At 45.4% G+C, this 12,934-nt stretch overlaps 1 protein-coding gene and 1 pseudogene across 2 annotated transcripts; one reads left to right on the top strand and one right to left on the bottom strand.

Moving 5' to 3' along the window:
* Positions 1–1,150: 1,150 nt before the first annotated feature.
* LOC126983738 (progestin and adipoQ receptor family member 3-like) lies at positions 1,151–7,396 on the bottom strand. 2 transcript variants are annotated; one of them, XM_050836804.1, is made up of 8 exons: positions 7,304–7,396; positions 5,241–5,404; positions 4,165–4,327; positions 3,503–3,655; positions 2,902–2,981; positions 2,349–2,472; positions 2,121–2,211; positions 1,151–1,337 (listed from the first exon to the last, which is right to left on the bottom strand). In XM_050836804.1, exons 2-8 carry the CDS (start codon positions 5,372–5,374, stop codon positions 1,195–1,197), a joined length of 888 nt encoding a protein of 295 aa, XP_050692761.1. In that variant the 5' UTR covers positions 5,375–5,404; positions 7,304–7,396; the 3' UTR covers positions 1,151–1,194. The 2 variants fall into 2 exon arrangements, with proteins under 2 accessions (XP_050692761.1, XP_050692760.1); XM_050836803.1 differs by lacking the exon at positions 7,304–7,396 and adding an exon at positions 6,281–6,427.
* A 1,761-nt stretch (positions 7,397–9,157) lies between these two features.
* Positions 9,158–12,934, top strand: part of LOC126983471 (protein unc-119 homolog B-like) — a 14,140-nt pseudogene continuing 10,363 nt past the window's right edge.

Genomic DNA, 12,934 nt, shown 5'->3' with positions numbered 1-12,934 from the left:
TTGATGTCGTAATTTTTTCCATGACTTACTGTGCTGCCAAAATTAGCTTTTTTTTTTATATCATTCTCCTGAACCACAACCATGAAAACCACCCATTACAACCTGGTTAATCTCCTTCCCGGTTGACACTTAACAAGGCTTGCTAGTACGTTTAATATCACCTCGGTCGTCACAACCTGTCCGCATCAAGGCACGTCCTCCCCGTCAAAATCTGTCCCCTCCATCAAAAACTGTCCCACCATCCAAAACTGTCCCACTGTCAAAAACTGTCCCATCCTCTCCATCAAAAATCGTCCCTTTCACTTTCAAAAACTGTCCCCTCCTCTCCATTAAAATCTTTCCCATCCTCTCCATTAAAATATGTCCCATCCTCTCCATCAAAATCTGTCCCTCCTCTCCATCAAAAACTGTCCCTATCACCATCAAAAACTGTCCCTACCACCGTCAAAAACTGTCCCTTCCACCATCAAACTCTGTCCCTTCCACCATCAAAACCTATCCTACCATCAAAAACTGTCCCACCATCAAAAACAATCCCCTCCTCTCCATAAAAAAAAAAAAAAAAAAAAAAAATCATGAGGTAGGCCCGGAATGGAAGACTTGAATCGTTCGCCGGCCTGAGCCTTGAGCCATGGTGTCCGCCCTTAAAGATTATCACTGGTATAGCGACATTTGAGCATTGAAGCGATTGATACTAACACAAACTCTATCAAAAGCTACTAAGACAGGCCGCTGAGTAGCCTTGGGTTGTGAACGTTTTTTATGACAGTATTTTGTTCCGCCTTGATGTCTGAGAACTGATATGTAGGTCTAAAAATATAAGGTAGAGTTGGTAGGCATATGCTATTGCTGTATGTCTGTTTTTGTGTGCGTATGTGTGTGTGTGTGTTTGTATATGTGCACCTCTGTCAGTCTGTTGCTGTGTGCGTATGTGTATGTGTATGTGTGTGTGTTTGTATATGCACACCTCTGTCAGTCTGTTATTGTGTGCGTATGTGTGTGTCTGTGTGCGTCTGTGTGTGTGTGTGTTTGTATAATTATGTGCACTTCTGTCAGTCTGTTATTGTGTGCATATGTGTGTGTGTGTGTTTGTCTTTTACTGTGTGCGTGTAACTATGTGTGTGTGTGTGTAAGTTTTTTTTTGTGTGTATGTGTGTATGTATGTATGTATGTGTGTGTGTGTGTGTGCGCGTCTCAGTGGAGGTGCAGGTCAGTGGAGCAGCCGTAGGTCAGCCTAAAGTGAGCGTAGTGCAGGCCGGTCTGGTGCCAGTAGACCAGAGCCACCACAATGATGAGGTGCCACAGCTGGTGAGAGGCACCCACGATGTCGAACCGGCCTGGGGAGGGGAGTGCCAGGGGAGTGGTGGTGGTGGTGGTGGTGGTGCTATGGTGCCAATACTTTACTTCTACTTCTACTACTACTACTACTTATATTACTACTGCTATATTGTAGGAGCAGCGAGTAGCGGTGAGCTGTTTCCTGTGTTGTAAAAAAAAAAAAAAAACTACTACTACTACCATCACTACTACTACTACTACTACTACTACTACTACTACTACAACTACTACTACTACTACTACTACTACTACTACTACTACTACTATACCTACCCCTACCAACATAACATTACTATACTGATCTTTTCAATACCTATCAACAAATCAGTTTTAAGAAGTGAGTTAGTCCCCTCGTAAATACAACACCCTCCCTTCTTTTCCTCCTCCCTCCTTCTTTTCCTCCTTTCTTTCTCGTTTCCATATTTCTTTCCTTCCTTTCTAACCTCCTTTTCTCCCTCCCTTTCCTCCCTTTCTTATCTCCTTCCCTTCCTTTCTTTCCCCTCTCCTTCTTTTCTTCCTTTCCATATTTCTTTCCTTCCTTTCTCCCTTCCTAACCTCCTTCCCTTCCTTTCTTCCCCCCCTCCTTCTTCCTTCCTTTTTTTCCCTTCCATACTTCTTTCCTTCCTTTCTCCCTCTCTAACCTCCTTCCCTTCCTTTCTTTCCCCCCTTCTTCTTTTCCTCCTTCCCATATTTCTCTCCTCCCTTCCAAACCTCCTTCCCTTCCTTCCCTTCCCCCTCTGCCTCCCTCCCTTCCCCCCACCCAAAACACCTTCGGAACGCACCTGGGAAGTACCTCTCTGGAATCTTGCCGAGGTAGACAGCGACGGCCGCCCCGCTGATGAGGTACATGATGATGATGCGGGGAAGGAACATCTGTTGGAGGAGGAAAAACGAAGAAGGTTGCCTGACGTAAATATAAACATGAGCATAGAACAGAAAGTAGAAACAAAACAAATTGTGTATGCATATTCATGTGTGTATATCCATGTACGTATAATCACCCCACTCACCTGTACGATGGAGGGTCCGAGCCCACCGTGTATGTATATCCAGTGTGCCAGGGGGAGGAGGCCAGAGAGTGCCCAGCCCGTGAAGAGTGCCACCCGGGTGTTATCCCAGTCCCGCCCCATGAACCTACACACACACACACACACACACACACACACACAGACAGATGGGAAAAGAGGGGTTAGATTTAGTGTGTATGTAAGCTGTAGGATATTCTTTAAAGTAATAATAATAACAATAATATCCTCCCTTCCTTTCTTGACATAACTTGCTTTCTCTTCCCATTCTTCCCTTCCTTCATCCCTTTCCACACTACACACACACACACACACACACACACACACACATGGGAAAAAAGAGGGTTGATTTAGTAAAGGTAAGTCAGGATACCTTGTGCACACACAGTAATAATATCCCTCCTTCCTCTGACATAACTTGCTTTCTCTCCCATTTTCCTCTCCTTCATTCTCCCTTCCCACACACACACACACACACACACACACACACACACACACACACACACACCTCCACATATGGCTAAGCGTTCATCCTCACCGTGGGTTCAGCAGGAAGACCATGGCCCCCAGGAACAGACAGCAGACCAGACCCATGTACAGGTTACGCAGCCCCAGGTACTGCACGGAACACACTTCAGGTCACTGTTATGTTGTTATTATGTTATGTTATCTCTATGTTATGTTATGTTATTTCTATGTTATGTTTTCCTATGTACCTTATCTTATTTTCCTTAGTTATGTTATCCTTATTCCTGATGTTCTTTCTTGATAATAACAATAGTATTTTTATGTTATGTTATGTTATGTTATCTCTATGTTATGTTATCCTATGTACCTTATCTTATCTTCCTTAGTTATGTTATCCTTATTCCTGATGCCCTTTCTTGATAATAACAACAGTATTTCTATGTTATGTTATGTTATGTTATCTCTATGTTATGTTATCCTATGTACCTTATCTTATCTTCCTTAGTTAAGTTATCCTTATTCCTGATGTTCTTTCTTGATAATAACAACAGTATTTCTATGTTATGTTATCCTATGTACCTCATCCTACCTTCCTTTCTCAATAACAACAACAGCAGTACCCTTATGTTATGCTATCTCTATGCTATGCCATGTCACACACCCCCACACACCTCGGGGCACCAAAAGCCGTAGTATATGCCGCTGAGGAAGATGGCGAGGAAGGATGCGGAGACGCCGAAGATGTCGTAGGAGAGCCAGCGTCGGCACGATTCTTCCGAGCGACAGTTGAGCGTGTGGTACAGGGAGGACATCATCATGCACAGCTGGGGGGGTAGGGGGGGGGGTTAAGGTCAAGGGGGTATGGCTTATTCTTTGTCTCATTCGTCCTTTCTTTCTTTTTCTTTTTAAATTTTTTTTTACCGAACTTCCTTTCTCCTGCCGTGCCCTTCCCTCCCTTCTTTCTCTCTTATTCTTCCTTTCTTTCCTTCCTCCCTATGTTTTTCCTTCCTTCCTCTCTGTTCTTCCTTCCCTTCCTTTCTTTCTCCTTTCCATATTCCTTTCCTTCCTTTCTCCCTTTCTTTCTTCCTTTCCTCCCTTGCTTTCTCTCTCCCTTCCTTCCTTTTTTCTTTCCCCTTCATTTCCTTCTCCTCTCCTTTTCTTCCCTCCCTTCCTTTCATTCCCCTTTCCATATTCCTTCCTTTCTTTCTCTCCCGTCCCTCCCTCTCCTTCATTTCTTTCTCCCCTCCTCCTTTTTTTCCTTCCCTTCCTTTCATTCTCCTTTCCATATTCCTTTCCTTACTTCCCTTCCTTTCTCTCCCTTCCCCCTACTCACCATAAAGGACAACAGCACGAAGGCCACCACCAGGGCGTCATCAGCTGTCCCCTTGTACTGATGGAACACGTAGGTCACATCGTACACCAGTAGGCCGAGGAAGACCAGGAAGCCAGCCACATGAGACCACACGTTGAGGGTCTCGTTGTTCCAGGTGAAGAGACTGTGGAGGGGTGGGAAACATGAGGGGGGGTAGGAGGGGAAGGTGAGGTAAGGAGGGTGAAGGGAGGGAAGGAGTGTGAGGCAAGAAAGGTGATGGGACAGGAAGGGAGGTGAGGGAAGGGAAGGGAAGGGATGTGAGATAAGAAGGGTGAAGGGAGATGAGATTACAAGGGTGACAATCATATACTTTGCTCCCTGACATTACTCCCTTGGCTGCGGATATCCTACCAGAAGACCTCACCAAGCTACAGGAGTGAAGCAAAAAGTGGCTGCTACAATTCAATGAAGAAAAATATAAAGTCCTGCACCTTGGGAGGGGATATCCAGCACACCAATACCACATGGGAAACACTCCACTATCCACCACAGAGGCAGAGAAAGACCTGGGAGTGTATGTTACCAGGCTACCAGTGAAGGGATATCCAGCACACCAATACCACATGGGAAACACTCCACTATCCACCACAGAGGCAGAGAAAGACCTGGGAGTGTATGTTACCAGGCTACCAGTGAAGGGATATCCAGCACACCAATACCACATGGGAAACACTCCACTATCCACCACAGAGGCAGAGAAAGACCTGGGAGTGTATGTTACCAGGCTACCAGTGAAGGGATATCCAGCACACCAATACCACATGGGAAACACTCCACTATCCACCACAGAAGCAGAGAAAGACCTGGGAGTGTATGTTACCAGTGAAGGCGAAATCCATGCCAATTGCAGCGGACAGGTTTAGACCTCAACTTAACCTCACATACCTTGCAGTACCTCACCAAAAAATCACTAGGTTCCAAGGGTATTTTACAATCACATTCCAAATAATAAAAATACAAATCATTCCATTACAATTTACTCCTAATTCATGCCACTGTAAATCCTTTGGGTGGAACAGGTGACCCCTCGCCCTCACCTCTGGAAGCACTGTGAGGTTGAGAGGTTGCTCCGGTAGCCCTTAATAATGAAAGGGTTGCTCCTGAGGTAGGGGGGCGCACGGTGAAAGGGCAGGGTGGAAGATGGGTCCTTCTTGCGCCTCCTCTGACACATCCTGGCGGCCTGCACTCCTACGGCTGCTGTCTGGAGGGTGAAGGAGTTATAGAGATACAGTCCTTCATGGAGCTGTTCTAGCATATCCTTCCTGAGATCCTACACTCCTACTGATGTCTAGTGAAGGATTTAGGATTTACACAAAGATCTGAGATTACAATAGAAGGAAAGTAGGAGCAGATGAAGAAGGAAAGGATGGAAGGAGAGGATGGAGAGGGGATCCTTCTTGTGCCTCCTCTGAGATATCCTGGCATCCTACACTCCTATGGTTGATGTCTGATGGAGAGTGAAGGAGTTAGACATTTTATACAGACCACATAGCGTGACTGACCACATATTATACAGACCAAATAAAAATGAGCACATATGATTATTTTCAGTAAAGGAAGAAGCTTATGGATGAAAACAAAGACAAAATAGGTCACTACATATATATACCCTAACGTCGCCTGACCATAGATTTTCGTAAGAGCAGAGAGTAGCGGGATTTTTTTTTTTCAATTCCTGTAGTTTTCCCTTTTTTTTTTTCCTTGACCTGTTTCCTCGACTGTAAAAAAAAAAAGAGGGGGGGAGGTCAAGGGCAAAAAGACAGCAGAAAAGTCCACTAGGCATCACTTCGATAAAAGAAAAAAAGAAGAGGTCAGAAGCAAGGTCAATTTCAGAGGTCAAAAGAGAGGTCAATTTCAGAGGTCAAAAGAGAGGTCAATTTTAAAAGTCAAAAGAGAGGTTGATTTCAGGAGGAGAGGAGTCTTAGCATTAACATTCACCCTCTTGAAAAAACACTTAAAACAGAGATAAGAGAACAGAATATAAAGATGAACAAAACTAATGAACTGGTCTCCATAGCTCACACTAATCAGCCTTCCCTCACACTTAAACTTAACATAAACCAACACTAGAACTCACTGTATGTATGTATGTATGGAGGTGGAGGTGGAGGTGGTGTTTGTGGTGAAGATGCTCGTCTCATACTGAACCTATGTGTGTGTGTGCGTGTGTATGTGTGTGTGTGTGTGAGTCAGTGAGGGAAGGACAAGAGATAGAGAGAGGGAGAGGAAGGGAGGGAGGGAGAGAGGGACTTCAATCACGCCTCTTCAGTGACCTCTCGAACTTAACAACACGAGCTTTAGTCCAAGGGCAGGAGAGTGTGTCCTTATCAGTGTGTGTATGTATGTCTGTGTGTGTGTGTGTGTGTGTGTGTTACCCTGACTATTAGAGGTCTTGATATCTCTGAGTAATTCATGAGACTGGTGAAGTGCTACAAATTTACCCTTTTATCTCCCTGTTATCCTTATCTTTGCAGTGCCTGTGTAATAAAAGATCAGTGACCCTGTGTGTGTGTGTGTGTGTGTGTGTGTGTGTGTGTGACCATCTTGCTCTCTCTCTCTCTCTCTCTCTACCTTCCTTCCTTCCTCTCCTTTCTTCCTACTTCCATTCCTTCCCTCTCTCCTTCCTAAATACCTTCCCTCTCTCCTTCCTTTCTCTCCTTTCCTGCATTCTTTCTTTCTCTCTCTCTCTTTTCCTACTTCCATTTCTTTCCTCTATCCTTCCTTCATTCCTTTCTACATTCATTCTCTCCTTCTCCTTCCTTCTCTTCTACAGCTGACCATTCTCTCTCCTTCCTTCCTAAATATCAACCCTTTCTCCTTCCTTCCTTCCTACTTTCATTCCCTCCTTCTCCCCCCTCTTTCATACATATGTTCAATCTCTCTCTCCTTCCTTCCTTCCTAAATACCATCCCTTTCTCCTTCCTTCCTTCCTTCCTATTTCTTCTTCCTTCTTTCCTACATATGTTCATTCTCCCGTTCCTTCCTTCCTTCCTTCCTTCCCAAATACTAGAATCATAAGCCCAATCACTGTCTTCCAAGCCCCCAAATGGCCTCACCAGCCCCCTAGGAACACAGAAGAAGAAAATAATAATAAAAATACCTAGGAGGAAGCGAAGGGTGGCGGCGACCCCGTGGAATTGGCGCAAACACCACCTATTGAACACCGCTGACGTCCCCCCCCGGCAGGTATCCCGTCAAGTTCAAGTTCAAGGGATGGGACTCCTTTGGGGGCAGGTTGAAGGTTGTCAGGTGTGTGTGTGTGTGTGTATGGGGGGGATGTAAGTCTGGGGGGGTCCTGGTAAGTGTGGGGGGTTCTGGTAAGTGTGTGTGGGGGTCCTGGTAAGTGTGGGGGGGGGGGTCCTGGTAAGTGTGGGGGGGTCCTGGTAAGTGTGGGGGGGTCCTGGTAAGTGTGGGGAGGTCCTGGTAAATGTGGGGGGGGGGTAGTCTTCTGGTAGTTCCTGTTTGTTGGACTGCTCATCTCCTCTCTTCTCTCTCCTGTTCATCTTTCGTTCTCCTCTTCTTCTCTTCTCTTTTCTCTCATTCCTGTTTCTCTTTTCTCATTCTTCCTCTCTTCTTCTATCTCCTGTTTTCTTTTCTTTCTTATCTATCGTCTTCTTCATCTCTTCTTCTCTCTCCTCCTCTCTTCTTTTCTCTCTTCTCCTCATCTCCTGCACTCTTCATTCCCTCTTCTCTCTTTCCCTTTCTTCATCTCTTTTTTCCTCTCTCTATCCTCATCTTTTGCACTCATTTCCTCTGCCCTCTCCTCCTCTTTCTCTTTCCTGTTCATCTTTTTGCTCTCTTCTTTTCCTCCGCTTTCTCTCCTCTTCTTCTTTCATGTTCTGTTCAAAAGAAGAATCATACCATAGGACCATAGGATCTGTGTGCTCTGAATATCTATGTAAATCTATGCAAATATGTAAATTCTCACCTATTTTGCTACACTGTGTTAACGTTGTCCTTGTGTCTGTGTCCTACATTAGACTTATCATAATATTTCCTTTGTTTTTATTCAAGCTTGTCTGTGAGGATATATTGTTCTCTGCTCTCTGGACAGTAGACTAGTGATTGTTGCTGTTGCTCTAGAAATAATAATAATGATAATAATAATGATAATAATAATAATAATAATAATAATAATAATAATAATAATAATAATAATAATAATAATAAATAGAAATAATTTAGTTGTCGACAATTAGTGACATTGACATTAATACTTTGTGTGTGTGTGTGTGTGTGTGTGTGTGTGTGTGTGTGTCGTAACTTCATCGGCGCAGGATCGAGTTTCTTGGAAGGGAAGACTTTCCAGACTAAATGAGAGCACGACACACACACACACCTGACCGGCTGATGGCACAGTTCGCATGGTGTGGTTGGGGAGGGGAGGAATTGCAGAGGCATAGACTCTCCAGAGGTGCACGGTTACAATCCACACTACACACACACACACACACACACATGACCGGTCATGACCCGTTGGCCAAGGCAGCGCCCTCCGGAGGGTGGCGGCGCGGCGCGGGGGGGCGGGGCGGGGCCAGGGTGGATGCGAGTTTGGCCCCGCCATGCCCCGCCGTGCCCCTGCGGCCCTGCCTAGTTGTGCCGCCTGCTGCAGCGCGAGCGTGGGCCTGCACGGAGCTCCTGCACGCCCATGCTCCTGAACGCTGCAAAAATTGCCAGTCTCGCCGCGATAGACGGCGGGGAGTATCGATCCCGGCGGCGGCGGGCGGCAGAGGGCGCGCGCGGCGGCGGCCGATCCCCCGGCAAGGGATCGAGTCCCCCCGCACCGCCGCCAGGGAGGATCGGGCTGCAGGTGAAAGGGATCCGCGCCGCCGCCGTGGTATTGGCGGCGGCGGGGGCCACACAGGTGCTCCGCGCCGTGTGAAGAGCTGTCAGTGTGGGCTTGACGGCAGCGGCGGCTCGCGTTGCGCGGCGGCAGGGCGAGGCCTCGGGGACTATGAGTGTGCTCACCGCGGACCACTCCACCAAGAAGGGCGTCATGCGAACCGCCAAGACCAGGAAGGACGTGACCGCCTACGACGCGCGTGAGTACCCAAGGCACCGCCGCTGCCTGACACTGCTGACACCCGCTGACAGCCACACTGACCCGCTACCGCCCCTCCCTCCCGCCGCCCTGCCTGCATTCCTTTCTCCGGTCCGTGCTTCATATCGTCCCCCTCCCCGCCCTCCCCCCCTCCTGTCTCGCTTCCTTCCAGATAGTGCCAAAGAATTCGTGCTTGCTGCCCCTCCCTCCTCTGCCTCCCTCCCTCCAGTCCTTTCCTTCCTTACCTTTATTATATTTTCATCTTCCTTTAGACCCTTCTCTCCCTGACCTTCTCCTTCATCCTTCTCGCTCCTGTTTATCCTTTTCGTCCTCCTTTTTATCCCTATCGTTCTTTGCCCTTTATTCCTTTTGTCCCCCCCCTCCTCTCTCTCTCTCTCTCTCTCTCTCTCTCTCTCTCTCTCTCTCTCTCTCGGACCGTTAAACACAAAGAACAGTTATTATGAAAGAATGCAAGGTCAGTCAGTCAGTCAATCAGTCAGCAAGTCAGCCAGTCAGTCAGTCAGTCAGTCAGTCAGTCAGCCGGTCAGTCAGTCAGCCAGTAAATCAGTCAGTTAGTCAGTTAGTCAGTCAGTTAGTCACTCAGTCAACAATAAGTTAGTCAGTCAGTGTGGTTGTTTAGAATCGAGAAAGCAAACAAAAGAATCTGGAAAACACAATCTCTCTCTCTCTCTCTCTCTCTCTCTCTCTCTCTCTCTCTCTCTCTCTCTCTCTTTCAATAAACAGGAACATTAACGGAAAAATATTGTATCCAGTTGTGTGTGTGTGTGTGTGTGTGTGTGTGTGTGTGTGTGTGTGTGTGTGTGTGTGTGTGTGTTTTAGATAGTTTTTAATTGACACAGCACAATCACTTTTTTCTAATGTCTGTGTGTGTGTGTGTGTGTGTGTGTGTGTGTGTGTGTGTGTGTGTGTGTGTGTGTGTCAATATTAAATAATTATTTTTCATCAGAGAATCGCTAGAAAAAAAATCCCCTTCGATCTTACTCCATATATTACTATTATTATTATTATTATTATTATTATTATTATTATTATTATTATTATTATTATTATTATTATTATTACTCTCTTTCTTTTAATATCTCTCACTAACGTTTCTGAATCAACGTTTGTGTGTATATTGCATCTAATTTTTCTTCTTCGTCTTCTTCTTCTTCTTCTTCTTCTTCATCTTCTTCTTAGCATCCCAATCCTTGGCCTACATTTCCTATTTCTTTGTTTCGTCTCCTCCTCCTCCTCCTCCTCCTCCTCCTCCATCTCCTCCTCCTCCTCTCTCCCGAATTCTTGAGTCATCGGGGTTTTCTGTGTCCTGAGTCAGTGGGAAGAGAATTGAGTCACTGACGAAGACTTCTGTACCCGATTCTAACACCTTGGCATCCAATCTATAGGAAGGGAACCAGAACTGAACCGCACGATCGAGATGAAGTCTAACTAATACTAAATACAGCTTAGGGAAGACTTCGGGGGTCCTATTTCCTTATACGCTCCTTGAAATGACTCCCAGTACCCCATGAGTCGCCTTGGGTACACGTGAGTCACCTTAATTAGCGTGTGAGTTAGGTGAGATGGGTTGAGTCACGTAAGGAAAAGTAGTGGAAGGAATGGATAGAGGCGATACGGTTGGGTCTTAGTGCATACCTGTGTGAATAATTGAGTGTGTGTGTGTGTGTGTGTGTGTGTGTGTGTGTGTGTGTGTGTGTGTGTGTGTGTGTGTGTGTGTGTGTGTGTGTGTGTGTGTGTTTCTCTTTTTGGTTATTAGCTTCATCTTTTCTCCTCTCCTTCCTTCCTTCCTTCCTTTCTTATATATAATCATTACCAGGCAAGTAGTTCAGGATGAGATAGATAAGCTTAAGAAGAACAAGTCGCCAGGTCCTGGCGGGATATTTCCGAGGGTATTAAAGGAATTAGGTGATGTACTCAGTGACCCACTAACCGACATCTTTAAGATGTCGGTAAATACTGGCTATGTGCCGAGCCTATGGAAAGTAACTAATATGAAGCCGATTTTCAAAAAGGGGGACAGGTCAGCTGCTTCAAACTATCGCCCAATTAGCATAATATTGGTTATAGGCAAGGTGCTGGAGTCCATAATAGCCAGGAACATTCGGGGGCATCTAGAGAAACATAGCTTAATTCACGACTCGCAGCATGGGTTCACAAAAGGTAAGTCATGCCTCACCAATCTCTTATCCTTCTACAATAAAGTATTTGAGGCGGTAGACAGAGATGAAAATTATGATGTAATCTATCTTGATTTTAGTAAAGCGTTTGACAAAGTTCCTCACCAACGACTGTTGCTTAAATTACAGGATCACGGAATAGAGGGTAAAGTTTTGAACTGGGTCAAGGCGTGGCTTAGTAATAGGAAGCAAAGAGTGCAAATCAATGGTAAAAGATCTGACTGGGGACGTGTTACGAGTGGGGTCCCACAAGGTTCGGTATTAGGTCCACTTTTGTTTATTATTTATATCAATGACTTAGAGACAGGAATTAGTTGTGATGTCAGTAAGTTTGCGGATGATACCAAGATCGGTAGAGTAATCGAGTCGGATCAGGACGCCAGTATTCTCCAGGATGAACTAGACAGATTGTATGACTGGGCGGATAAATGGCAGATGGAGTTCAATGTACGGAAGTGCTGTATTTTGAGTGTAGGTAGGAACAACCCCTCTCATAACTATTGCTTAAATGACACTCCCATAAGTAGGTCTGGGTGCGAGAGGGATTTAGGGGTCTTAGTGAGCTCTGATCTCCGTCCAAGGGCACAATGCATTCAAGCTAGAAATCGAGCAAACAGGGTACTGGGATTTATTTCAAGGAGCGTAAGCAACAGAAGCGCCGAAGTCTTCCTCAAACTATATTTAGCATTAGTTAGACCTCATCTTGACTATGCGGTTCAGTTCTGGTCACCTTACTATAGAATGGATATCAAAATGTTTCAATCGGAGCAGAGGAGGATGACTAAGACGATTCAGGGGTTGAGAAACTTGCCATACGAGGAAAGACTCAAACAGTTAAACTTGCATTTTCTAGAAAGGCGAAGGGTGCGTGGAGACATGATCGAGGCTTATAAATGGATGAAGGGCTTTAATAAGGGGGATATTCATAAGGATTTGTTGGTAAGAGAACCGGGTAGGACACAAAGTAATGGGTTTAAACTGGATAAATTCAGATTCAACAGGGACATTAGCAAAAATTGGTTTACTAACAGGGTGGTGGATGAGTGGAACAGGCTGAGCAGTCATGAGGTGAGTGCCAATACAATCGTCACATTCAAAAATAGATTAGATAAATTCATGGACAGCGATATTAGGTTGGTTAGATACACGGGAGTTTAGGTTCAAAGGAGCTGCCTTGTACAGCCTAAAGACCTCTTGCAGACTCCTATGTTCTTATGTTCCTTCCTTCTTTCCTTCCATCCATCCATCCATCCTTCCTTCCTTCCTCCTTCCTCCTTTCTTCCTTCCTTCCTTCCTTCCTTCCTCTCCTTCTTCGTTTCTTTAATTCCTTCTTTCTTTTTCTTTTCTTATTATCTTTATTCTTATTTGTATGTTTATTTTATCCTTATCTCCACTTTCTCTCCTTCTTCTCTTATCTTTCGCTCAAGGAGGAGGAGGAGGAGGAGGAGGAGGAGGAGGAGGAGGAAAACCTACTGACCTATTGACTGACCAA

This window comes from Eriocheir sinensis, chromosome 54 (assembly GCF_024679095.1).
Source record: "Eriocheir sinensis breed Jianghai 21 chromosome 54, ASM2467909v1, whole genome shotgun sequence".
NCBI classification, from domain to species: Eukaryota; Metazoa; Arthropoda; class Malacostraca; order Decapoda; family Varunidae; genus Eriocheir; species Eriocheir sinensis.
Note: the sequence above shows the minus strand (reverse complement) of the source record. Positions and strands in the feature narration are given on the sequence as shown.